Source organism: Gekko japonicus, unplaced genomic scaffold (assembly GCF_001447785.1).
Source record: "Gekko japonicus isolate JY-2015 unplaced genomic scaffold, Gekko_japonicus_V1.1 scaffold37, whole genome shotgun sequence".
Taxonomy (NCBI): domain Eukaryota; kingdom Metazoa; phylum Chordata; class Lepidosauria; order Squamata; family Gekkonidae; genus Gekko; species Gekko japonicus.
Genome location: NW_015171503.1, coordinates 3,259,574 through 3,286,847, shown reverse-complemented (window position 1 = coordinate 3,286,847; position 27,274 = coordinate 3,259,574). Strand labels below are relative to the sequence as shown.

The following is a 27,274-nucleotide window of genomic DNA, read 5'->3' as shown; positions in this document are numbered from 1 at the left end:
TGGATCAACAGAAAAAAAGGATGGCAGCGCTTTGTAAAGACACTCATTTATGATGCATTTTAAAAGGCCCACATTTAGCACATCTTGAATTCACCTTGTTGTTTTTTTACCACTCCCATGCAGCCACCCCTTATGCATAGATGGTTTATGCCCAAAGAGAGAGACTGGCTGATTCCATATGGAGGTTTTCCTCTAGTTTTGCATGCAAACCAGAACAGGTTTTTTGGAGGATCTGGATGACATCATCCCCCCGATTTGCCATTTTCTGTGTTGTCCTGCATGTTCCTATAGTTTTTCCCAAACCTGGTTTGATTCAATCTTCAAAATATCACAGTAAAAGCATGCATGTATACCATGTGGATGGGAAAGTGTACATTTTTGCAAGTGGTATCCAAATTGTCTGCATTTTCTTTGCTTCAGCCCTTCCCTCCATAGCTGCCATGTCCCCATCACCAGGAAGCATTTAGAGCTTTAAAAAAAAAAAAACATCAGTTGACATATCACTGTAGCACTATAATAATCTACTACCTGAATCCCTAGCTTTCATTTTTTTTAAATTGTCTCTGTCCGCTATCTATTTGTGCAGTCAAGATATGCCTTTCCCTTGATATCTACAACACAAGGGGCTAGAGCAGGGGTCCCGAACCTTTTTGAACCTGTGGGCTCCTTTGGAATTCTGACAAGTACAAGTGTTGTATGCAGGAGTTGTACACAGGAGGTGGAGTCACATACAGAAAGGAAGCTCAAGTGCAGGGGAGAAGAGAGGTAATTTTAAAACAAAAATATGTTGGGAAAGAGGAACGACAGAGAATAAAACCAGCATTATGGTGATAGCAGCAACCACTGAAACAAGCCAATCAGCTCTTCAGTGGCCTACTGGGCAAGAATCCTACATGCCCCACCTACAGTCTAAGAACACTTGGTGAGCACCAGGAAAGGTGTCGGTGCGTGCCTCATCAAAGACACCTGGTCTAGAGACTTTCTTTTTAAAAAAAACTGAAACGTGATTATTCAAAGGAGCTAGAAGATACATTTTTAATAACATTATAATGCTATAGCAATATGTCAAATGCAGATTTTTTTAAAAGCTCTCTGGTGGTGATGGGAGAATGGTGGCCATAGGAGACGAAGTGGACAAAGTTCCTTTGCATTCAAAGCAGCAATGAAAGCTAACACATAAAACTGTCCCTGTGTAGAAGAAGCCACTGATACACTTCCAAGTTTGGGAAAGAAAGGGACTCTGCAAAAGCCTACAACTCTTGTAGCTTGTCATCTGAAGTCCTGAAGCCAGCAGTGTGTTGATAAGGACTAAAAAGAAATCTTGCTTTATAGCTGTTATGTTTAACCAACTAGAGATAATGTGAGAGCCAGATTTGGCCCAATAGCTGCCAGCTGCCCACAAGTGATTTATAGCTTGTCCTATGCTGAAAGTTCAGGACAAGTATCTGCAAACCCTGTTAAGCAGGTTGTCATTATCTGAGGCTGGGCAGGCAAGACTTAAGTAAAATCTCCCCACATTTCTTATGCTCTCTTTTGAAAAAGGAGGGTGCCAGAGGCACTAAATAAGTATCTGGATAATCAGAGAACTTTTATATTAAATCAAAAGTAAAACTGAATGTGTAAGTGTATAAATGTACATTGTGTACATTGTTTACTATGTGACCAAAGGATACTTCGTGGTTTGTCGTCTAATTTAGAGTATATGGTGCCATCTTTCTTTTTCTGAGTTGCTGGTGACAATATCAAGAATCCTTTTAAAGGGCTCACAAAGGCATTAGTAGGTATAAATTCCATCTTTCCTCTGTATAAGAGAAGGGAAAAGGGAAAACTTGAACAACTTATTTTTTATAGTTTCCATACAAACTTTCCCACTGTGTTGCTTGCAAAACACAATCTCACTTGAACATTACCTGTTATCGTCTAGAATTGATTTAAACTAGAGTGCAATGGTGGAAAGTTATAAGGTAGTCTACCTTAGGTAGACACCATATACAGCTTAGAGGGGAAGGGGACTCTACAGCAACTTCTGACTTGTTTCTGTTACTTTGTAGCAACTGATACAGTCAGCAGAGAGACAGAAATAAGGCACTAGACGTTTAGGAAAAATTCAAAATCAATAGCGGGGCAACGCATTTATGAGGACCAAAAATGTCACAAAACATTGACCAAGCTTTCAAATTCTCCAGGACACTTCATGAGTACGAATGTTCAGTATATACTAGGATTGCCAAAGGGGCTGTTGTTGGTTACCAGGTCCAAGTTCCTTATTCCTAGTTCCTCACTCATGAATACAACCACAAATACTGAAAATACTTAAAATAATCTCTACCCCCAAGTAAGCCTTGGCCTACCACACCTCATACACCCCCACACTGGACCGATGCTGTTTCCTGGACCAAAGCCCAGCTTTTGAGAACTGCTAAAAAGTAGAGTGCCCCTGGGGAAATGTACATTTAGAAACTGGGGGGATGCTATATCCCCAATAATATTTGGAGTCGGACCACCCTGAATCACATACCCCACCCTTTGAAGACTGTCCCCTACAAGGGGAGATGCACTGGTGCCAAGTCCAAACACTGCTTATGGCACCAAGAGCATCTATTTGGGTTACCTCCAAGAAGCTTATATTGGGAAGGTTTCAATAAGGAACTGGAACAGCTGCATGCCCTCTGCACCCCAAAATAAGCTTTGCACCACCACATGTCCAATTTCATCCTCAATATTAAGTTGAAGGGTTTTGCACAATCTGGGCCAAAGTGGACATTGTGCTAAAATATCCATCAATGGATCTCCTAGCATACATTTATTTTGGCCCATATTTAGATTACATTGTGCTAGCTGCAAAAGAAGTTCAGCAGTGCATTCCTAAGCAGAGTTACATCCGTCTAAGCCCACTCACTTTAGTGGACTTGCAAGGGTGTAATTCTCCTTAGGATGGCACTGTAGATACACATAGAAGAAACATAAAGCCTGGAAATACTTATATATTACCCTTATGTTTCTCTGATGTCCAATAGGATGACACAGAGAATCTGAAAGGTAAACTTTTTCAAACAGTCATCCTCAGTTTTGAAACACTGTTTATGTTCTCTTGAATCCTGTTGCTTTGCTTTATATGTTTAATTCAAACTACAGGGAAAGACACAGGGGGATTTTTTTTTTAAAGTATCATATAGCATTTTGGCCTCACAACCCTATGCACACTTTTCTTTCAAGTTATATCCCATGGAGCTCAATTGAACTTCAGAGTAGAAATGCATAGATCAAACTGGTCAACATGTTTTGTTGTAATCATAGCCAAAATAAATAAGATTCTGGATTTCCCTAGCAGTTTAACGCTTTCCCTTTCCTGCTAACAACACCCTCAAGACTTTGGAGAGTCTCCTTTCTTTGGCTAGTATAGGCAGCATTACTTAGTTGTTCATCACACTTATCTAGAAGATATGCATGTCTAGTCAAACAACAGTCCCACTACGTTCACTGGCACAGTAAGTATGCACAGGATTGCAGCCTTAAGACTGGTGCATTCAACAATAAAGTAAATTTGTCTTTTGAGCCCATCCACTATCATTATACTGAATGTTCTTTTCCTCACCCTAGTTTTTTCACCCAAAGTGGCTTACATCATTCTCCTCTATTCCATTTTATCCTCACAAGAACTCTGCCAGGTAGGTTAGTCTGAGATGATTGTTAGAATCACTGGCATAGCAAGCCAAACATCTACATTCTATTGTGGCAGACTGCAGGAAGGCTAAATGCAGCAGAGCTTCTTTGTTCTACATGCGCTGGCAAAGTTACAGAGTTACACAGAGGCACTTGTCAGTTTCAAAGTAATAAAGAGTTCTTTATTTAGGGAACTCAAGGCAAGAGACAGAGATCAAATCTAACTAAACTATCTACTATGGATGCGGATGCAGAGATGTGTGTCTAGCATCCCAAAGATAGAGGGCAACGTGCCTCCTTCCTTGTGTGCATGCGCAAGAGAGAAGTGAATGGAAGGAAGAAGGCAATTCCCTGAGAGAATCAGTCTACGCATCAAAGGGACAGCGGCAGAAGAGATAACAGGAAGGAAACCCACAGTTTGCCTTCTTATCTTTTGTTGTTCAGTCGCACAGTCGAGGCCGACTCTTTGCGACCCCATGGACCAGATCATGCCAGGCCTTCCTGTCTTCTGCTGTCCTCTGAAGTTGGCTCAATTTCATGTTTGTTGCATCTTTGACACTGTCTAACCATCTCATCCTTTGCCGTCCTGTCTTCTTTGACCTTCAATCTTTCCCAACATCAGGGTCTTCTCCTTCTTCTCTACTTGACTTTTTTGTAAACCCCCCCCCCCCCCGACTGAGACTAAGAGACATCATCCGGTCCTTCTCTTCCAAAGTGAGAGTGTGATTGGCCCAAGATCACCCACTGAATTTCCATGGCATGAGCGGGAATTCGAACTTGGGTTTTCCAGATACTCCTAATTAACTACTACACTACACTGGCTCTAGGGAAATCGCGGGTGCGTGTGTGTCTGTAGCATGTACCCAGCTACTGACTGATTAATAATAAAGAAAAGCAATGCATCGTATGTGAAAAGTGCCTTTCTTTCGACCCAGCCACAAAGAACTACTGGACGGGTGTGAGAAGGAAAGGCAGTGTCCCACTGGCGCCCCCTAGGCTTCGGTTATGCAGACGATTGCTCAGCCTGATCCTGGGCATGCTTATTCCGAGTCGAAAGTTACGAGACAAAGAAGCGCGCCTCGAGGGGGCGGGGAGGACAGAGAGAGGGAACAGACAAGGATCCTACTACCAGCAGGGGAAGAGAGCGAGAAGGAATACTCCCTCGTTCCTTCCCAGACCAGCTAAGGCCGGGAGAGCTTTCTTATTGGTTAATTAGCTGCGGCCTCAAATCACGGCTTGCCCGCGAAGCGCTCCTCCGGCGTCTGGTGCTGAGCCCAGGTGTTCTGCTGCCCTCGCCCGGAACAGGCCGAAGCTCCCACCAGGTTCTCGCTTGGTAACGGGCGTCCCGCTATAACCACGGCAACCGCACGGCGCAAACCATGTCGCGGGCATTTATGCCTCCTCTCGAAAAGGAGGCACAGACCACTCGCTGTTCTTGGGGAGTTCACATGACATGAGGAGAGTGAGTTGCTCGCGTCTCTGTTAATTAGGGAATAGCATTATTAATATATACTCTAAGGGGGAAAGCTGGGCTTAAACTCCCCCCCCCCCAATCAATGGTATGGTCCCGACTGAGGCTCCGTTTCTCGCTCCGCCCTTCACGGCGGTTTGGGACGCTACCATTATAGGAAAAGAAACGGCAGCATATTTTCTGATACTTCCTGATAACCTCTTCACTTTTCTTCTACATAAGACCATTTGACTTACTTTCAGCTTTTCGGTAGGACGGTGCTAATTCGCCTATTCTTTATAAAATAGTTCTGTACCAGTTCCATTCCCCCTCTCTGTCTCGTGGTAGAACCCATCTTTTTTGCTCAAGGCGGGGCTGACTGTTGCTCCCGTTACCCACGCGTCCCTCTCCCACCCGTCTGCATTCGCGAAGTTTGGAAACCGCGGTAAGTGTGCGCCTGCGCAGATTGGCATAAAAAGCTATTAAAAGGGGGGGGGGTACGGAGGTTATTTGTGTAAATGTTGGTGCGATGGTTTCAACGGTTGGTGCATGAGGCTCTTAGGGACTAGTTTTGAATTCGGCAAGGCAATGTTGTGCATCTCTTCTCGTACAGTGAATTTCGTCCCCCATCCCGTATCTGAAGAACATATTCAGATTATTAGATCTTGTTCGCAAGTGAAGCTAGGAATTCCCTTTGTATGGATTTCTACCCAGCGTAGGTTTGCTTTGGAAGAGCTGATTGGGTTGAGGACCCAGGGTTTCTAGGATGTGGCCAGAACTGAAGCTTTTCTTTGTGAGGCATCTTCTCTTTTTTCCAGGTGCCCATCTAAAGAGCTTACCTCGTTGCAAAGATGAGGTCAGCTAAACCTGTTGAACTTCTGAACTTCTAGGGAAGGAAGGGAGGTATGGGTTCTGAACGATGTGAGGAGTGAATTGCTTCCACACTTGGCCTCGCTGGTAGTAGCTGAGGCCCGATCTACACACGTATAGGGAAAGGTGGTAGAATCCTGAGCTGTCAATTTCCCCACCTACATCTGAAGTGGTACAGCCCAATCCATCTCCTCTGCTCTGTGCCCCCCCTTCAGAAATACCTCCCTCCCACACCCCCAGTGACCCCCACTCCATGCCTAGAAGATAACAAAAAAAACAGGATCACTGGGGGCCAAACTAGCCTGAAGAAAAATTGCTTCCTGACCCCAAAGTAGCAATTAGCATTTCCCTGGGCATGTAAGAAAGGGCCACAAGAACTAAGCACTGAGGCAACCCTTCCTGCCCTGTCTTCTTGTGATCTGCCTAAGTTCACAGAATCAGCATTGCTGTCAGATGGCCATCTAGCCTCTGTTTGAAAACCTCCAAAGAAGGAGAGCCCACCACTTCACAAGGAAGCCTGTTCCACTGAGGTACCTCTTTCTAACTGTCAGGAAGTTCTTCCTAATGTTTAGCCAAAAACTCTTCTGATTTAATTTCAAGCCATTGGTTCTGGTCTGACCTTCTGGGGCAACAGAAAATAACTCCACACCATCCTTTATATCACAGCCCTTCAAGTACGGTTATCATGTCACTTCTCAGTCTCCTCCAGGCTAATCATATCCAGCTTCTTCAACCTCTCCTCACAGGACTTGCCTAAGCCAGGCAAAGGTGGGGAGCCTCTTGTTAGGAGATGCGGGAATGGCATTGAAACAGAAGGCTCTAGAGGATATTGAAAAGTTGGAATAAGTATGACCTAAATGATCACAGGAGTTGGTGTGCTTGCCATATGAAGGAAAGATAAAGCCTTTTGGTGGGGGTTAGTTTGTTGTTGTTGTTCAGTCGCACAGTCGAGTCCGACTCTTCGCGACCCCATGGACCAGCTCCCGCCAGGCCCGCCTGTCTTCCGCTGTCCTCTGAAGTTTGCTCAATTTCATGTTCGTTGCATCTGTGACACTGTCTAACCATCTCATCCTTTGCCGTCCCCGTCTTCTTTGACCTTCAATCTTTCCCAGCATCAGGGTCTTCTCCAGTGAGTGCTCCCTTCTCATTTGGTGGCCAAAGTCACCGCAGACTGTGACAGCAGCCATGAAATTAAAAGACGCCTGCTCCTTGGGAGGAAAGCGATGGTGAACCTAAACAGCATGATAAAAAGTAGAGACATCACCCTGCCAACAAAAGTCCGCATGGTCAAAGCAATGGTATTCCCAGTAGTCATGTATGGCTGCGAGAGTAGAGGAGAGAAAACCCCACTGAGTGGTAACATGATGGAAATCTATCCATGGTGTAGAAGAAATGGATCAGAGAGACTTTTATTCTGCTCCCATAATTCTAGAACTCAGAGTCATTCTTTGAAACTGGTTGACAGAAAATCTGAGACAGAAAAAAGGAAGCATTACTTAACACACTGGGGAGCTGACTTACAGAACTCATTGCCACAAGATGTGGTGACAGCTGCTAGCTTAGATGGAATTAAAAGGAGGATGAACAGGTTGATAGAGGGTAGGTCGATTAACCATGATAGCTGTCAGATGCTGGGAAGAAGGTGAGGGTTGTTATCTGTGGGCCCTGTTTGAGGGCTTTTCTGTGACATCTGACTGGCCACTGTCAGAAACAGGGTGCTGGACTAGATGAACTATTGGCCTGATCCAACATGGCTACGCTTGCATTCTTGACATGTCTTATCACCACCTACTTTACTCCAGTAAAAGCTAGGCCGGGGATTTTTTGAAGATACACACAGTAAATTACAGTCTTGTTTTTGAGTTATCCTCATTTTCAGAATGATATTTAGCAGTCTTGATGTCCATAATAAGGGACTGAAAAGAATGGTGCATGCAATACTTTTATTTAAACACTCTGTGTTAAATGTTCCTAGATTTTGCCATAACTGACCACCCTAACAATGCAGTCCCAAACAGAGTTGCTCCCTTGTGAGTCACAGTATGGTGTAGTGGTTAGAGTGTCAGACGAGGTCTGGGAGACCCAGCTTTGTATCCCTGCTGTGCTGTAGACACTTGCTGGGTGATTTTGACCCAGCCATACACTCTCAGCCTAACTTGCCTCACAAGGTTACACAGTTATAATATGCTACTTTGGGTCACCATTGGGGAGAAAAGCCGGGTATAAATGAAGTAAATAAAATTAATGTCAGTGGGCTTAGGTATAACTCTGCTAAGGATTACACTGTTCATCACACAAAAAGCCTTCAGAACTGCCCATTACTCTGGTATTTTTCACTATGGAAGAGATGATGGATTAACCTCATTTTGGATCTAAAGATGACATCCAAGCTGTCTGTTTCCCCCGCGGTCCTTTCTGTTCTCTGCAATGAGCTGTTGACCCTTAACCCAAATGAGGTGGGGGCTAAGCGTTTAGGGAGGGGAGACTGGGAATGTTTTTGTCTGTTCTCCAATCAAAGAGGGCTACAGACTCACTTTTGAAAAAACGACAGTTGTCTTTCCCATTATTTATATGTAGGCCAAGCTTACTGCCTCACAGAATGTGCATGTTTCAGCTCTGCCTTGATGTGCCTTTTGTCATTCTTGCTCTTTTTTTTTTTTTTTTTGCTGCTTTTGCATATTGGCAACCAGAGGGAGGCTTTCAGGCTGAGGAACCATGCCGCTCTTTGGGAACACCTTCAGCCCCAAGAAAACCCCACCCAGGAAATCAGCTTCACTTTCCAACCTGCACTCGGTACGTTCTAGAACCTGGAGTGGGAGTGGGCAGACTTCAGCTTTGTGGGATAGAGCTTTGTTTTGTTTAACCAATGCCTCAGGTCCACCAGACACAGACTGGCAACTCTGAGGAGTGGAACGTATCAGAATTATACGCCACACCCAATCTGTCACCTCTCTGTACTAACCCATAGCTGTTGCAGCTCATGGATTCTAAAAATGAATGCACCAGATGAGCTACACATATATTTGGAGGCAGTCAGCCAATCAACACTTCCATTTTAGAGATGAGAAATACTGAGGCTGGAAGAACCTGGCTGACCCCTCTATGTAGGAAAAAAGAGGTGTTGCTTTAAATCCCCCCTTCCAAATCTGTACTCTGAATGAGGGAAGAACTGGGTGGGTGGACAAAGGGGAGGGAACTGGAGTCAGAGCAAGAGGGGAGGAAGCAGGATCCAGTGGGGCGAAGAATTTTCCCTCCCCCACAAGTCATCATATAACTCCACTCCTGTTAATATTTGTACTGAACATTAAAACATGAAGGAGAAGCATTAGGGTGGGTGAAATTGAATTCTTTAAACATGTTGAATCTACTTTCTCCCTACAGCTGGATAGATCTACTCGTGAGATTGAGTTGGGCCTAGACTATGGCACTCCAGCCATGACACTTGCTGGACAGAGCCTGAAGTTTGAGAATGGCCAGTGGGTTACAGGTGAGGAAGATCACCACTCCTATTGGCAGTGGCAGAAGCCATAGTCAGGGGAACATCCAGTACCTCCGAGGACACATCCTGGTGTGACGGCAGCCTCTGTGCAACCTGAGTCTTTGCTACCAGTCTTAGTTGCCACTTAGAGGGATACTTCCTTCATGATTGGTTGGTGGGTTGACTGTGCTTGCTGTCTCTGTCCTGGATTCATTCACGGAGGGCAAGACCCTTTGGTCTTTCCCTTATATCACCCTTGCAGGCACTGGTTATGGTGCCTGGGTTTGTACCATGTGGCACTGACACTGTGGCTTGGGTCTACTTGGGTGTTGGTGCTCCATTGGGGAACCTCAGCTACCTTTTGCTCTGCTCAGTCTCCTTCCTGACACTGCTACTAGCTCTTGCTGTCTCCAGCCTGAGGTTACCAGGAAAGGTATTTGTGGGTCTTTTGGCATGTGTTGGTAGGTTAACACCTTGGCAGTATTGTCACTTCCTGCCAAGCTGTCTGGCCAAGGCTGACACCTGCTGAGCCTTTCACGGGCTGTAGGCAGTGTGGAGTCTAGAATGCAGGGCAATTCTTAATACCGTTCCCCTTTTTCACTTGTAGACTCATTGGGGGGCAGTGGAGACCGCAGAGAGACCCAGCGACTACGCAGACGGAACCAGCAGCTGGAGGAAGAGAACAATCTCTTGCGGCTAAAAGTGGATATTTTGCTGGATATGGTGAGAATGGGATGATGCGGCTTGCCTTTGGCAATCTAGCAAAGTCTGTATTCATGGGTCTTTCTAATGCAGAACAGGGAAACTGAAACTATGAGATGGAGGCCACCACATGACTCATCAGAGGGTTTATGTGGTAGCAGGGATTCAGATCCCAATCCCTGTCAAAACTCTAATCCATATTTTCTGGGTTCCTGGAAATTCTGGATCTTAGATAAAACAGTAACTCCCCTCTCCTGTTTTCTCTAACCTTCAGTTTTCCACAGAGCTAGTTGATGCAGTTCTGTACTACAGTATCTGGTTCCTTTTGGGATTTGTTCCGCTGTTGGATTTGTGGATTAATGAATAATCTGTTCATGTGCTCCTGAGCAGATATCTGTTGAAGGGAAAACAGTGGCTTCCAAACTATGTTCCTGGGATTCCCTTTTGAGGAGCAGGGTAATGGCAAAGAAACAACTGACCATGCTCGCCCAATTTTGCCAGACTTCCCTTGCAGCCACATATGGACAGCTAGGTGCAGGAGGGTGTCCTGCATTAACTGAGAACATTAAGTCCCATGCAGTTTGCAATAGGTAGAATTCCTTGGCAGATATTTCTACTGTGGAATGTGGAGATGAAATCTACATCTTCAGGGAGCTAAGCTAAAGGTTCTTTTTCTGTGCTGTTAATCTGCCAGCACTAGTGCACCATGGGAAAACAAAGATTGTTCTCTTATTGCTGTTGCTGCCTTCCATTTGCAGCTCTCTGAAACAACCGCAGAATCTCATCTCATGGAGAAGGAACTGGAGGAACTGAAAAATTACAGCCGGAGGAGGAAGTGAGCAAGAAATGAGGGTCTTCAGGTGATGGTAGGAAGGAAAGAGCATGAGGATCCACTTTAAAAAACATGTGCTTTCCAGAACTGATGAAGTCACATCTCCCTAGGAAGACTGCAGTGTTCTGGTCTCGCATCTTGTTGCATCCTGATAGGATATGTAACCAAGATCCCAAGTGTGAAATGTTAATAAGGTCTCAGGTGCAGTCAGGAAGCAGATCTACAGTATCATCCTAGGCACAGTTACACCCTTCCAAGTGCACTGAAGTCAGCGGGCTTAGAAAGGTGTAACTCTGCTTAAAATGGCAGTTAGTACTATTTCACATTTTTTGTGAAGCATCTTTTTGTAAAGTGCACATAACATTCCTGTGCAACACACTTTTGTTCTAGCCAATAAAGTTCCCTGCAGATAATATGCACCTTCCCCCCCCCCCCCCCCCCCCCCCCCCCGGAGAAGGGAGTAAAAGTAATGTGGTTTGAATATGGGGGAGAAAGGATGCATGCAGAGATCTCCCATACTCTTGTCTTGCTGAACCTGTTTCGGATCTGTTGCAGTCTAAGTTGTGTTGTGTACCTTTGAACCCTTTCATTCTTATATCTGGAGACATGAGGTCTGGACTTCAGTTCCTGCCCATGAGCTGACAAAGATACAGTAAGGGGGATAAGTATCACTCTGGACTCCCTTCCTATAGCTCCGAAGTGTGTGTGACTGACAGAAACTAATTTGACATCTGATTTTAAACAGTAATGAAGAGTAGTTTGCAGTCATTCTGGATGTTGGTTGGACTCTAAAGCTGACTGGCACAGTGTAGGGGTGTGCTGGAAAGTGTGAACTCTTGGCCATATTATCTGCCCTATCACCATGCCGTTTTGCCTCATGGGTATGGATTTAAATCCCTCCATTTCTGTTCCTGCCCCTGTATGTAACTGACATGGCACATTAATGGAAAACAGTTAAATGGGACTCAGATGGCCTCCTGAGTTCCAGGTGCATTTCCATTCTGGCTCTTGTCTTGGCAAAAAAAGATCCTCAGCTAATCTTTGCCTTTCATGTGTTTCTTTTTGCACCACCATCATGCAATGGTAAGGCAGAATGGTGGCATGCATTGGTCTCTGTGTCATTCTACTTTATTTTTAAAGGGATTAAAGCGATTTTGTTCCTAGTGTAAGTTGTTTTATTGAATTTTCTGTTGCATTTTTTTTCAAATGATGTCAGTGCTAAGAAAAAGAATGGTGTATTTATAAACGTTATGAATAATCAGGTATGTTTTGGACTCTGACAGTCTTTATTCCCAGAAACAGGGCTGTGGACCTAGATGTTTCTGGATTTTGGTGTCTTTGATAATAAATCTTCATGCATTTTCATGAATGTGGTATTTTCTATGTTTAAATGTTTTTGGTAATTGGGTTGTGTGGCTCTTTCCCACCCCTTTAGTAAAGCTTATAATTAAGGGGGGGGGGAAAGTAAAGACAGAATATGATGGCAGGTAGTAATAATAATAATAATACTTTTGATTTATTGATCGTTTTTCCCACACACCTGTGGGCTCAGAGCGATTTATGACAGTTGGACTAACAATACTCATGGGGGATAGAGAAGACAACATACAGTATATTTTTAATTACACACATATTGTAGCTGGCCGGGGATTCATCTGCAAGCTGGATCAGTTGTGTTCCGACAGCATGTATTCTTGTCGGCTGGCTGATGACGTCAGGGCTTCTTGATGTCGCGCTGCCATCGCCTGGCCGACTTGCTCCACTGCAGGGATGCCGAAACAGATCTTTCAGCTTTTGATCTTGCTGCGCCACAGAAATCACTCTCAGCAGCTAACACCTTCCCAAAGGGAGTGGTGTGCCCACCCCCTTACGGGTGGTCCCCAATTTATCTACTTGCCGAAGCTTTCGAATCACTGGGTAGACGATGAGCTAGGACAAGGCTTGGTTGCTCACACCAGCACAGGGCTAGAACTGACAAAGCTTGGCAGTTCAGATGTTATAGTTAAGCAGGGGAATTAACGCCTACGCCACCGCTCCCTAGTAAGCAGTAGTGAAATGCACCCTGCAAACTACTACGTGGCATGACACCTTCAGGTCAACTCAGCATAAGGCTGGGAGCATTCTGTGCAGCTTGGAAGGGCAAATTGTGAGGTAATATTCCAGTACCTGAACATGAGGCTGAACTCAGATTGTTTAGCACACCATCTGTAACTAGAGTGCACTGTCTTCTTTACTAGTGTTTGAATGACACATATGAAGCGCCACAGCTGTTTAATGTTATTTTCTTGCCTGTGACATGTTTTGCATTTAGAGGGGCATATGCAGTACCAGATGCAATACCAGAGATTACATAATGCAACATTCACAGTTACGCTCTGGGGCCATGGCTCAATGGTAGAGCACTTGCTTTGCATACAGAAGACCCCAGACGTCCCCAGGTAGTGAGTAATATGGAGGACCCCATCAGACACCCTGGAGAGCTGCTCCTTGCCAGAGTAGCCGATGTGGATCCTGATAGACCAATGGTGTGATTTGGTAAAATATGTTTTGAGAATACTTCCTCCATCAACTGGCTAACCACCTGAAACAACCTGTAAGAAAAGCACCAAGCATGATGAGAAATGCTTTTTCCAGTCAAGTCAGGACAATTCCATTGTTATCAGTTTTGCCTTGAGAATATAATGGTGGATACATATGCATTACAGTTCTTGGAACTGGAGTTTTTGTTTAAATGCTGCATGACAAATGCAACAGTGTTCATGGCATTTCACACTCCAGTTAAGTCTATAAAAGAGAGGTGGCAATTTATTAGTGCCATAAAATTAGGGGGTGGGGCTTGAACTGCTGGCCTGGAACCTTGGCCATGAAACATCAAGTCCAGATGTTCGTGTATGTGTTGCTTTGATTGTCCAGAGGCTGGATTTGTGCTATTTCCTCCTGCTAGTCTTCCTTTTCACAGTCTTGTGGTTCATAACATTCTTTCCACTGAGCGTTCTCATAAAGGAGGTTCTTTCAATTTTAAAAAAGCTGGTCTGGCTACAGCAAATTTTTCAGATATGCTTTGTGCTAAGCTGGCTGTGGTCAGTGATATCATCTGGTTCCACTGACAAGTGTTTTCCTCCTCAGACTGTACTGAGAAAATGAATCTTTTAATGTGTGTGTATATGAGACTGGCAGACCAAGATTCTATAATGTCATGTCCATTTTTTCTTGTTTTCTAAATATTGAAAGTCTTGAGTACATTGGCAAAGGAGAGTCTCTGTTGGCCCACTATCTCACTATACATCCAGCTGGCTTCCATCTTAGCAAAAAGAGAGAGCAGAGTTATTGTGAGAACTGGATGTGTGATAGTGCTTTTACATTAAACACATGATCAGTAAAAAAAATTCATTCATAAAAGAGCAAGAAGTACTTGGAGTACAATTTAATTTGATAGTCCACAGGCCATAAAAAGATATAGTCAACCATTTCTGTCACAGTCATTTTTGCAACTGAAATTAGATTTTGTGTATCTTAATCATGATCCTGCAAGCTTGCCTCCCTCTAACATCCATGTTTTTGTCATAGATCAGTTGGTATTCTTACTAAATAAAAGAAGCCCAATGGCACCTTGAAGACTAGCAATATTTATTTCAGTATGAGCTTTCATGACTTACAGCTCACTTCAGTATCAGTTAATTTTCACTTAAAACAGATAAGTTTATCACCCATTATTTATAATTGCTAATTCTGTTTCAGACATAAGAGAGATTGTACTTTGAAGTTTTAAAATGGGAGTCACACCTCTTTAACCTCTTTTTCCCCATACAGTGAATCTATACTAGGACTCATGATTTATTTATTTATTATATTTATAACCCGCCCTCCCTGCAAGCTGATGGAATTAACCCTCTGCTTTAACTCATTCACCCCATTCTAACCTGTCCCATAAGAAGGATTCTCAGTTTGATTTCCATGCATATCTGAAGAAGTGAGCAGTGACTCAAGAAAGGTCATATTGAGATAAACATTGGTCTTTAAGGCGCAAGCAAACTTCTTTTTTATTTTGCTAAACAGACTAACTCAGCTACTCCTTTACTCTCTTTCTGCACATTTCACCATCTCTCCACGTGTTTGGATTCCTATGAAACACCACTGAAAATGGAAATATATCTTCCATCTGCATGCTGGGCTGCCAAAAGCCATCAAAAGGCAAAAATTTTCCCTAGCCTTCCCGGTAGTGGCAAGACCTGACCCAAATATAATATGAAACTAAATCACATGACTTACACAGCTTCATGGGCAGTCAGGGACACTGGAAACCCCCACCCACAGCAGCCCCGCCTCATTCCCCAGGTTTGGTGAGATAATTGTTATATGCTGCAAAAGCAGTGTCCTTTTATCCACCTTTTATCTTATGAATGCATCTATATCCTGTATTAGGTCTGTAAGAAAAAGCCAATGCACATTCACTTTGCAAGTGAAAGCGGGGACCAATACCTGGATAAATATGGGGTTTGAATAAAATGTTCAGCATTGTGCATGTGTTGAATGTAACATGAGACTCTCTTGATGCGTGTATAAAGAAAAATCAAGTGTACATCACAGTTTGTATGTGTGTTCACTCTAACTGGTGAACTGGTGGTAGGGGCAGACCATATATGAATAGGCAATTCTTGACTGTAGGCTGTGCTTCTAACGTCTGTTTCAGAGTCCTGGGGATGCTTTCTGGCCTGTAGCCACAGTGGGACATTTAGGGGCAGTGCCCCCTCACTCGTGCCCCACAACTCCTGCTGTGGGAGTTGTGCTGGCAGATAAGGAAAGACTCTTCCCTTCTTCACCTGCCTGCCAACTAGGGTTGCCAGCCTCCAGGTGGGGCATGGAGATCTCCCGCTTTTACAACTGATCTCCAGCTGACAGAGATCTGCTCCCCTGGAGAAAATGGCTGATTTGAAGGGTGGACTCTATAGCATTATACCATGCTGAGGCCCCTCCCCAAACCCTGCCCTCTCCTGGATCCACCCCCAAAGTCTCCAGGTATTTTCCAATCCAGACCTGGGAACCCTACTGCCAACGGGATCTCTATCTATACCCCCCCCCCCGATTTCCCAACTTCCCACCCACCCAAAATGTTCTGGCTATGCCCCTGGATGCTTCAGCCTCACTTTCCCCATTTCTCAGAGTTAAATGCAAGGATGAGTTCCAGAAACGTTTCTTGAAACAACTTTTCCCCGTCGCTACCCACCCTTTTTAAAAAACGTCACTTAAAAGCTTGCACGCTAGAGAGATTCAGGAGGGTAGTGAAGGTTGGCAAAGTCTTGTTTCAGTGTATCTGAAGAAGTGTGCATGCCCAAGAAAGCTTATACCCAGAAATGAACTTCGTTGGTCTTAAAAGTGCCACTGGACTCAAACTTTGTTAAGCTTGCACACTGTTATGAGTCGTGTTGGTTGGTCTTAATAAAATGTCTTACAAGGACTTTCGGATTTTTCTTTGGAGCGGCGCAGAACCTCTCTGACCGATTTCCCACAAGCTGCTGCAGCGCTCTCTGGCTCTTCCCTTAGCCCCGCTCGTATCTGTCAATTTCACACTAAGTACTTCGCGGCTGCATTTTCCCCGCAGCTTCGCCCGATTTTCTCCGCCTCTACTCAATCCTCAGGCCACGGCTGCGGGAAGCAAGCTTACTCCCGTGCCGCCAGGTGTCGCTGCTCATCTACCGCGCCGCTTCCGGTGACATTCTAGCCGCTGCCGGTCTCTGGTCTCGATTCTCCGCGTTCCCTAGTTGCAGACATGGCTGCCGCGACGCCTCTCTCCCCTGAGGACTTGCTCCTGCCCAAGGGAGGCACGGGCAAGGCCGAAGAGCTGGAAGAAGAGATGACGGAGGAGGACGATGACGAGGAGGTAGCGAGTCTTCGTCCTTCTTGCGGGGTGCCCTGCCGGGCCTCGCCATGTGCGAGAGGTCACGCCCTGGGGGCGGGCCGGCCTGGGCCGGCCCTGAGCCTGTAGGTGTAATGGAGGTTGGAGAGATGGGGACGGGGCCAGCGTGCTTTCCCTTTGCTGTGGGGGCCCAGGAGTTGGGGCTGGAGGGGGCAGCGTTGTCCTGCGATAGTATACCACAATGGTAGAGGCAGGGAAGGCTGTCCAGGCAGCGCCCGCCCACCGATCTTCTTGGTTCTGATTGCAGCTGGATGAGACATTGGCAGAGAGGCTTTGGGGTTTGACAGAGATGTTCCCCGAGGGCGTCCGAACTGCAGCCGGAGCGACCTTCGACTTGTCTTGTTCTGTTGTCCAGAAAATGTACAGGTGAGAAATGGAGGCACCCAAATCCCGTCTACCCTTATATACGTTAGAGCTGTTACACGTGCTGCTGGTGAGCATGGTAATACTCCATTACTAGTGCTGCAGAGCACTGAATCTGAAATATCCTCCTATCCTCCTTTATCCCACAGACTTGGAGCAGTTGCAGCTACCAGCAGTTTTTCCGAAGTCAAACATTTTTATCCCCACAGGGCTCACAATCTAAATGAGATGAATGGTCTGTTCTCTACCAAAGACTGCAAAAAGAATGTGTTATCTGTTTCATGGTTTTTAACTTAAAGCCCTGTGTGATCGTTTGTGCTCAGTGTGAGGCCATAAATAACCTTTGTATGTTCTTCAATTGATGGTTGAGCAGTTGAGAACTCAGAAAACTTAATGATAAAAATGTCAAAAAAGACAACTGAGCCTTTTTGAAACTGAGATTAAAAGATCGGGACTTGCCGTTTTATTAAAAAGAGAGAAGTGAATTGGTGGGTGGGGCAGAATAATTTTCAGTGTACACTAGGAAATATAGATTCTCCATGTTCATCTTTAGCCTTCAAACCAGTCTTGCTGAATAGCTTGGTCCTTATAGTCCTTAAAAATGTCATCTACTTTATGTTCTATTGCAAGCATTGTGATCTGCTGAACTGGTATTTCACGCCATGGATTTTATTGGGTTCCCATGCTAAACCCTAGGGACATGAGAAATTAGGTTTAGCATTTCTCAGCTGGAATCCAGACACCTTTGGGAATCCACAAGAACATACCTATCTGGCTAAAATAAAAATTGGCCCCTCTCATTTTTCTAGGAAAGGTAATTTCCGTACAGAGAAAGGGTGGAATGGAATCAGATTTCCCTTCTTTTGAGGGGGGGTGAGCTTGTAGAACTACCATCCCTGCAATCACCTAGTTTTCAGATAATCTCAGAGCACTAGTCAGAAAACACACTGATTAGTGGCTATTATATTATGTAGTCTGTTTTATATTCAGGAGCTGGTTCTATGTGCAGTAACAGTTGCTTGTATTGTTTATGCTAGATGTTGGAGGGAAATAACCTTTCAAATATTGAAGTTTGGAGACAGGTGGTGAATCAGATGGACAGTTAACCATGGTTTATGTATATATTAGACTTTGTCCTTTTTGTATCTCTAACAATTTTTGCGGACAAATACCACTTAAAAATAAAAAGGAATGCTAAAATTCACATGACGGCAGTTTTCAGTACCTTCATTTCCCCCTTAAATTTAAAAATGTAAGGGAAGTTCATGTTACATTGTCTTTAATTTTTACAAGTATTATTTCAATAGAAGTAACAAGTGGAGACCCGCAAGAAACTTGCGGGATGGTTATCCCATTCCTCACACCTTTGCTTCCTCCCCTCTCCCCCTATCTCTCTCACACTATTTCTCCCTTCTGCCTCCCTTTTCTTATTCTCTTTCTCCTCCATGCATGTGACTTCCTCTCTCATTCTGGCCTGTTATCATTCTCTTTGTTTTTCTGCCTCCCCACCTCATCATTCTTTCTCTCTCTTTCTGCCCCCACCCCAATAACTTTCTCTTTCTGTCCCAATCACTCTCCTAGCCTCCTGCCTGCTTCCTCCCCCACCCTGCACAGCAGCAGCAGCAGTGGTGGTGCTCCCAGCCACCCACCAACTTCCTCTCCCCCCACAGCAGCAGTGGCAGCACTCTGGGAACCACAGTGGATCTCCCAGCTACAGAGATCAATTCACCTTAGGGTTGCCAGCTCCAGGTTGGGAAATTCCTGGAGATTTGGGGGTGGAGCCTTGGGACAGTGAGGCAAGCAGCCTCAGCAGGGTATAATGCCATAGAGTCAACCTTCCAAGGCAGTCATTTTATCAGGGAAACTGATCTCTTGTCACCTGGACAGCAGTTGTAATTCTGGGTGATCTCCAGCCCTCACTTGGAGGCTGGAAATGGCTGCTTTGGAGGGTGGAGTCTATAGTATTATACCGGTCTGAAGTTCCTCCCCTCCTCAAATCCCACCCTCCCCAGGCTCCACCCCTCAAATGTCCAGGAATTTTCCAACGTGGAGTTGGCAACCCTATTTCCTTCCCACCCAACAGCCAACCTACCTTTATCTGCCTGTCTTCAGCTTTCCGTCTCCACCCCCCTCCCCCACAGCCTCTACCTAGGAAAAATCCAGTCTTTCTTCACAGTTGGGCCCAAAGCAGCTTACATTATTCTCGCCTCCTTTTTTTATCTGCACAGCAATCCTGTGAGGTTGGTTAGGCTGAAAGTATGTGACTGGTCCAAAATCACCCAGTCAGCTTCCATCACAAGATAGAGATCTGAACCTGGGTCTTGCAGACCCTACTTTGAAGTTCTATCTGTTACATCACACTGGCTTTCATAGGGTGACTGCTGATGAACAGTAGCAGGCAGCTGGGCCTAGTTGAGTCATGCAAATCAAAGGGGACCTGGCAGCCCTAGACTGCTGCCAGGCCTAGGGTTACCAACCTCCAAGTGGGACCTGGAGACCCCCCAGAATTACAACTGACCTCTAGGCAGCAGAAATTTGTCTCCTTGGAGAAAATGGCTGCTTTGGAGGGTGGACTCTGTGGTATTATACCCGGCTGGGGCCTCTCCCTTCCGCAAACCCAGCCCTCCTTAGACCCCACCACAAAATCTCTAGGAATTCCCCAGCCTGGCAGTGGCAACCCTTGTCAGGCCTGGCCCCAAGGCTCCCTCCCTCAATGGCCAAAATAGGCCAAGAAAGAGCCCCTCCCCCTGCCTTTTACTGACAGAGCCCGTTAGAAGCGCCCCCCCCCCGTGTTCTAATGTCACACAGTTGATGTCTGGAGTAGATCCCTGCAGAGGCCATTTCAAAAGGTATTGGGGGGGAATTCAACCATGCCTGAAGGTTTTTTTTTGTGTTTTTTTTTTTACTTTTTGGATATTTCTGTAGACCCAGGAAGGCCTCCTGAGTATGTAGGAAAAGCTGTTGGAGGAGAGTGAGCCCTCTGTTGGTGAAAATAAGTATCTGCACAGAAAAAATAGTGTTTATTAGATATATAGATTTCTACTTAAAACTTTGGATTTGTTTGAGTATAGCCACATTTGATTTATTTTTTTCCTAATGACATAACATTTTCTAACATTAACATGAGGTATGTTAAAACAGATAAGTAAAAGTAAACATGTTCCTGTTTAGGGCTTCAGCTTTTCAGTTGCAGCCTTATAGATTCTGCTGTCCTCTGAGACCTGACCTTGTGGGCCATTTACAGACAATACAAAGATTTTACATACTTGATTTTAAAGTATAGCAGCTGTAGTTCTCATTGTACGGTTTTGAGGACGCTAGAGGACAGAGGGCTCCATGAAGCATGTGTGGCTTGCCATGCCTTTTAAAATGGGGCTGGCTAATATGTGGTAAACCGAGGAGGGGGGAGGTTTTGAGGGTCTGCAAAAAAAATTGAAATCCAAATGGGGGGGTGTCTCTAGGTTGCTAAAGTTTAAGAACCATTGGATTAAAGTACTTTTCCAGTGTTTTAAACCATCAGAGGACTGAAAAGTATATGCTTTCTGGGCTTTCTTAATCCACTACCATTGTATTCCCCAGCCATCACAAACATAACAGTTGTTTTTCTTATTGAAAAAATCAACTTATTTTCAGGATTTCTCAGAGATCAGACAACCTTGTTATAGTAGAAATCTGAATATTGGCTACCTGTTGTATATTTTATAATTTTTTCCTAGGCTTACTAGTTCCTCGTGGTATGTTAGAATGTTACAAAATAGAAAGATTTCAGATTATGGCTAATAGAGAGAATTTTGGAGTAGAAAGCAGTGGTGAAATAACACACACATGAAGCTGCCTTAGGCAGAATTAGACCATTGGCCTGTCTGCTCTCACTGGCAGATGCTGTTCAGAGTATCAGGAAGAGGTCTTTCACTCCTGGAGATGCTGGGGAGTTAACATGGGATCTTTTGCATGCAAAGCAGATTCTTTACCACTGAGCAACAGCCCTTCCCCAAGGAAGAAGAAAATGCCTTAGGTTCAACGATATCAGTGACACTCAAAGCAGGGTAGCTGAGAGAGACAAAGGGGAAGAAGCTATAGTATTGGATCTCTAGGCAGACAAATGATGCTGGGGTAGCTCCTGAGTTTTGGAAATGGCTCCTAAATCTGGCGCGATATGCAAGTATTTTAGGTGAAGTAATAGTGTATTGTTAAGTCGTATCCTTTCCTTTAATAGCATATCCTTTCCATCATAGCAGAGATGGAAAACCATTGCTTTACTTGTGTCCTTCTACCTCTAAAGGTTCTCCAGGGCAGCTTTGTGGATTGGGACCACCTCCTTCATGATCCTAGTTCTTCCTGTTGTTTTTGAAACGGAAAAACTTCAGATGGAGCAGCAGCAGCAACTGCAGCAACGGCAGGTGAGAACTGAATTACTCTTGTGTGGCCTGTTCATTTAGTGATTCTTGTCCTGCTTTTGAAATTACTTTCTTTGATCTCTAGACCTTCAGCACTTCTGTTCCTCTCCCTCCCTCCCCCCATCATTAGCCACTGAAATGTAAACATAGTTTTTATTTTTGTATGTTATTTATTTGTAGTTTCTTCTACACATGTAATGTCTCACAACCCTTATATGTATAATCTACTCCAAAACATACCCCAATTATATATTAACTTTTCCCCTGATGAAGACACACATTATCACCACACGCCCACGTTCTTATCCTTTCCAATCATAATTGCTTTTCTCCTTTCAGTAAGATGAACCTTCTCAAGCCTTTAAATGAACACCTGGAGGTAGAAACTTACATCTACCATTTCTTCTGATAGGATTTGCTTGGGTGTATTTGCTCAGAGGTTAAGACGCTGAGTTGCAGACTGGAAGATCGGTAGCTCGGCAGTTCGAGACCCTAGTGCTATCTGACGGAGTGAGCTCCCGTCTCTGGTCCCAGCTCCTGCCACCCTAGCAGTTCGAAAGCAAGAAATTGCAAGTAGATAAATAGGTACAGCTACAGTGGGAAGGTAACAGCATTCAGTGTGTCTCGGCGTTTAGTCACGCCGGCCACATGTGACCACAGAGAAATCTTCAGACAGTGCTGGCTCTTTGGCTTGGAAACAGAAATGAGCACCGCCCCCTAGAGTTGGATTCAACTAGCTTTCGAGCAAGGGAAACCTTTACCTTAATATTTAGTGCTTTCAGAATGAGGGCATCTGAGAGCTGGAGCCATTATTACAGCAAAACATGCAAGTGACTGCAGGGCTTCCTAGCCTATGATATATGTCCTCAAAAGAAGGCATCACCTTCTTCTTGTCATTGGCATATCTATGACCTTGGTTGGGTTCCATCCTTCATTTAGTGGATCATGGTGGCACATGCCATCCTTGTTTAAGGTGCTCAGCCATAAATATAATTCGTGGTAAAACATGTACATTCCTTGACTATCTGACTAGAGATCAAAATATTGGAACCTAATCTTGCACAGCTGATGCCTTAATATTTCTGTATTGACTTGACAATTCTCATCTTCTGAAGGGGAAACCCTTCCAGCAGTGATATAGACTGTGAGGCATTGTGTTGCACAATAAGAAACAGTGCATTGCTTGAATCACTACGGAGCTTCTCACATTGACCTTGTGCACCAAGGCAGTTTGGGTAGAATTATTTTAATGAAAGGCAACAACGAACACTACAAAATGTCATCAAATGCTGGGCTTGCATTCTTCAAAAGAACTATGAGACATGCAAATCTGAGGGGAAATCCTTCCCAGTTAAGCTGTAAAGAAGGCTTGAATGTTGTTCTTGTGTTCAGTCTTGTTTTCTCATGATTTCTTACAGATTTTATTAGGACCCAACACAGGGCTGTCCGGAGGCATGCCAGGAGCCCTGCCTTCTCTTCCTGGAAAGATTTAGAGAAAATTACATTGGAGCCATATCATGAAAGGAAATCTTGAAATTGTTGGAACTTTTGATTGGTTAGGCTGGAGCATTTCCCCCCCATAAGCATTGGAACATCAGCCTATTCATGGTGGAGGCAGGATCCCTTTCTGGATCTCCTGAAATGGGCTATCTGCCTTCCCCCTTAGGCAGTCTTGACTTTTTCCATCCACTGAATCCATGTTCTAAGCAACTGCAAAGACTTTAATAGCTTATGTTCTGGTATCCTTATCTCCAGGAAGCCACCTCAGGATATGTCACATTCTGGTTAACTTCAGCCAGAAATAGTGTCCATGTAAATATTCCTGTATTCCTCTCCTGCTGTATTGAAGACCTACTTCAGCACAGTAACAGCAAGAAATTGAGTGAATATTCCAGCACATACAGCGAATGGAAGAATCTAGTATGTACATTAGACTGTATATGCAGTGGGCTCCTACTTGAAAGAAATTACATGCCCTGTAAATGTATTTAAAAAATATGGGGAAGCGGGAAAAGTCATTTTTGCCAAGTCTCTCTGCTGAATCTATTAGTATCAAAGTCAGCTAAAGTACTTTTGTATTAAATAGTTTCAGTGCAAACACTGGAGTGTTTTCTTTTAAAATTTCATGTACTGTTTGCTTCTTTAGGTTGGATAATATATAATGTTATACCTCAGCTTTATGTGTGTGTGTTTAGCAGAGATCCTTCCTAAACTAGAATGGGGGCAAGAAGACTTTTATTTAAAGCTTCAACTTCTTACCAATGTTTATTTTTACTTTGCATGCATCATTACAAGACTCTTCACTGCAACAGAAAGTGACAAGACACACAGAAAGGTTTTTTCATTTTTAATATTTTGGTTAAACAAAATACATCTCTGTAAACAAACCCAAGACAAGGCTATAACAAAACCAAACAAGCAAGAAAACAATTATGGGCTTCTCCATTCCCAAGCAATGGGACTGGGCTAGTTTCTTCTCTCTGTTACCATAACCCTTATCCAGAAGGGTGTGTGTGATCACATGTTCCCTTTTCCTGAGCAGCTGAATCACACCCCTTTCCCTGGGAACAGAACAATGGCATTAATACAGAGAAGAGAAACAGCCTTAAGTTTTTTAAAAGATATTTGCATATTGTGCACTGGTCCATTGACTTCCATGCAAACAGGGTCAATCCAAAGTGCTATTTAGTCAGAGCATAGTCGTTCCTGCTGAGTTTTTTTTTTAATGCTCTTCAAAAAATGGCTTCAAGTCAGAAGCAGAACTGCAAGCCTGACGTTCTGCTTGTGAAAAGTGTGGGTAGGTGTGTACAAATTCTGCCAGCTGGTTTTGGTCATTGGAATGTGTAATCCGGAGGGGGAGGGCTTTGTAAAAATAGACGTATTGGGGCTTGGAACTGTAGTACATGCAGAGAAGAGCCACTCGTGTTTCCAGTATATTGTCTGCAGGTTGTCCAAAGGCCAACAGATAAGATCATATTCCTATCTTGACACCACATGCTGCATCAAACTGAAAGGAGGGTGTAGGTACTTGGAATGCTGAATTAGCCAGCAGTATACATCATGCTCACTTTCAGGAAGGGCAGGCCAAAGACTCCCACAGCAGTGGGAAAAGTCTGTTTCAGCCCTCCTTTGTAGCTAATGTAAATAGCCTGCCTGCTAGTATGAAATGCAGAAAACGTGGGTTCTGTTTCTGCTGTTCCAATATTATTGGAGGTGAAGCTGGTAGAAAACAACAGTAATGAAAAATGCAACAACAGAATAAACCCAGCCTCAAAGAAGGGTCGATAATGAAAAGTCCATTCTAAATTATTCATTTCATCTACTGATTGTGACAAGAATATTACATACAGCACCTGCATGGGGTAACAAGGAAAACCATAATTCAGTTTCCTGCTGGGGTATGAGGTCAGAGGGAGGAAGGAGAGGGTGGTACAGCATAAAGCTGATTAATTCAGAGGACTGTTCACCTGCCAACCATAGTGGAAGACTGTGGTTCAGTCTACCTCCAGTAAACAATCTCCTCTTGCCCTCAGCCAACTTGCTGAAACACCTTCTACCCCAACCACTTCCAACTGCTATGGGAGCCAAAGAAATCTAGCCCTTTGATCCTAGTTCACATTTCTCCTCCTGGAAATTAAAAAAGAACATTGCCCTTCCATCAGCACTGTCTTAGGTTACTAATATTTAGCCAGCCTTCCCTTTAATTTCATGATTCCATCCCCTAGTTTTATTCCTTGCTCAATGAGTATCTCCCTGCATAACAGGATCGACAAACAGGAAAAATGTATTTAGACCACAGCTGAGTCACTCCCCTTCACCCCAAGAGAAACAAAAAACCTGTGAGATTTTTCAGTAAGCTATCGCTTACCTCTTCCAACCAGGCTACTCTCTTATGCTCAGACCAACAAAGGACACATTTATATCAGCTAGTAGAAGGCAAGAAAACCACAGGAGTTCCATAGTGATGGTCCCATTTTCCCCCCTACACGTTCCCCAACTCTTGGCACAATTAGGACTCCGCAAGCACCATACTGTTGCTAAGAGTATCTAGAGTTTCCTGAGAGACCCACATGGTTTTGCAAGTTCAAAAGAGTTGTGTGTGACTATGAAGGGAGCATGCTTGGCCCCAGCCTTCCCATAAAGGAAAGACATGCTTTCCAGCCAAAAGGAGCTTTGGAAACGTCTGGGGACATTAGTGTGTAACTGCCTAAAGTCTGGGAAGGAAGAGAAAAGGGGGATTCCAATTCCTCACTCCTAGTATATTAATGCATTTTAGAGCACACAGCTGATTCTTCCTTTTCCCAGTAAGTGTCCAGTTTCTGTTCTTCATGTTGGCCCTGACAATACCTCGTGGCTGCTTTTATTGCACCCTTAAAATAAAATACCCCCCAAACTTCCAAGTTCCAGGGAAGAGGAGTTAGAGCACTTATTATCCACACCACAGGACACAGAAGTTGGTGAGGGGAAAAGACCAGTACTGTAGTGCAAGAACAAGGTGTTTGCAGGTCATGCATCAGCTCTCCAACTTTGATGTGCCTCTACGTCCTCAGGCACTACCAAGAGAAGTTCACAGTTCTTTCCTCGCAGCTGGTGTCTCAAAAACTTCCTATGATATTGAAAAGGAGAGGGGAAAGGACAGTTAATGACATTAGCTTTAATCTAGAGAGAGACCTAATGTCTTTGGGCCTGCATATCTAAATTATTACCTCAAGCCTTCTCTTCCTCACAGCTCAAAGGCCAGACAGTTGGGACTTAATCCGGGAGATCTGGACTCAAGTCCTAATCTGCCATGGACTCACTTTGTGGCCTCAGACAAGTTGCTACCTCTCTACCTCAGTGGCTTATCTGGACAATGAATATAATACGAGAATTACTACTTCAGTTTAAATTGAAGCTAGAAATCTATACTCATTCCTCAGACCAAGGACACAGTCTGTGGTACACAGAATAACGAATGCCTACTTCCAGATCCTATCTCCTACTGATAATTTCCCAAATTTGAAGGACAAGATCCAGAATAACACATACATATACTTCCTTTTCCTTTTTAAGCTTTGTTGTCAAGCTTCAGTCTCTCCACCTCTCAGAGAAGTTAAAATCCAACCATACTTCACCAAATACATACTCCAGCTTACACTGTATGCCAAGGCTAAAATGGAAGACCACCCACCTGAGCTCACTTTCACCTCCAATCCATTCAGGCACCTTGAGTTTAGAGTCAAGATTGTAGTAAGAACCTCCCACTTCCCGAACACAGATCCAATGTTGTCGTTTAAGGGGAAGTTTCAATGGGCCCCAGCAGAGGCTTGAGGGCAAATTCATAATGAAGCCCATCACATTAGAGAGCGCAATTACATTAACATCCCTAGGAAAGAAAGAAATGGTAAGGCACTTGCATCCAGTTATAAAACCCAACTGAGAAGCAGAGTCTTCTGCTGATAGTGAGCCTCTCTTGATACTCTGGTTCTTCTTACCTACGCTTATCCCACCAAACTGCTTCATAGCCTTTGGTTTGAAGAGCTGCCATGATGACGTTCACATCATAGTTCCCATTTCCCAGCATGCTCTTCTTGTGTGGGGTCACCATGGTATTGGGAGACAACCT

At 44.2% G+C, this 27,274-nt stretch overlaps 3 protein-coding genes across 3 annotated transcripts in view; 2 read left to right on the top strand and 1 right to left on the bottom strand.

The window, feature by feature from the left end:
* The first annotated feature begins 5,476 nt into the window (after positions 1-5,476).
* On the top strand, positions 5,477-11,002 carry CBY1 (chibby homolog 1 (Drosophila)). The gene is made up of 5 exons (XM_015419214.1): positions 5,477-5,558; positions 8,674-8,776; positions 9,365-9,470; positions 10,069-10,184; positions 10,922-11,002. The coding sequence occupies exons 2-5, from the start codon at positions 8,699-8,701 to the stop codon at positions 11,000-11,002; spliced, it is 381 nt and encodes a 126-aa protein (XP_015274700.1). The 5' UTR covers positions 5,477-5,558; positions 8,674-8,698.
* A 5,731-nt stretch (positions 11,003-16,733) lies between these two features.
* TOMM22 (translocase of outer mitochondrial membrane 22 homolog (yeast)) lies at positions 16,734-23,826 on the top strand. The gene is made up of 4 exons (XM_015419198.1): positions 16,734-16,873; positions 17,157-17,275; positions 21,555-21,672; positions 23,088-23,826. The coding sequence occupies exons 1-4, from the start codon at positions 16,763-16,765 to the stop codon at positions 23,160-23,162; spliced, it is 423 nt and encodes a 140-aa protein (XP_015274684.1). The 5' UTR covers positions 16,734-16,762; the 3' UTR covers positions 23,163-23,826.
* Positions 23,827-25,610: 1,784 nt separating this feature from the next.
* The window catches only part of JOSD1 (Josephin domain containing 1), a 5,468-nt gene continuing 3,804 nt past the window's right edge, over positions 25,611-27,274 (bottom strand). The window contains exons 3-5 of the mRNA XM_015419184.1: positions 27,144-27,272; positions 26,840-27,034; positions 25,611-26,275 (exon numbers count right to left, since the gene is read on the bottom strand). Coding sequence (XP_015274670.1) covers positions 26,176-26,275; positions 26,840-27,034; positions 27,144-27,272 — 424 coding nt within the window. The 3' untranslated portion in view covers positions 25,611-26,175. The remainder of the gene's footprint in view (positions 26,276-26,839; positions 27,035-27,143; positions 27,273-27,274) is intronic.

Bases quoted from the DNA above. Each gene is read 5' to 3' on its own strand.
- CBY1 (XM_015419214.1), top strand. From the start codon at position 8,699: ATGCCGCTCTTTGGGAACACCTTCAGCCCCAAGAAAACCCCACCCAGG. The intron at 8,777-9,364 runs GTACGTTCTAGA...TTCTCCCTACAG, and splicing joins CACTTTCCAACCTGCACTCG to CTGGATAGATCTACTCGTGA. The intron at 9,471-10,068 runs GTGAGGAAGATC...TTTCACTTGTAG, and splicing joins GAATGGCCAGTGGGTTACAG to ACTCATTGGGGGGCAGTGGA.
- TOMM22 (XM_015419198.1), top strand. From the start codon at position 16,763: ATGGCTGCCGCGACGCCTCTCTCCCCTGAGGACTTGCTCCTGCCCAAG. The intron at 16,874-17,156 runs GTAGCGAGTCTT...TTCTGATTGCAG, and splicing joins AGGAGGACGATGACGAGGAG to CTGGATGAGACATTGGCAGA. The intron at 21,673-23,087 runs GTGAGAACTGAA...GATTTCTTACAG, and splicing joins AGCAACTGCAGCAACGGCAG to ATTTTATTAGGACCCAACAC.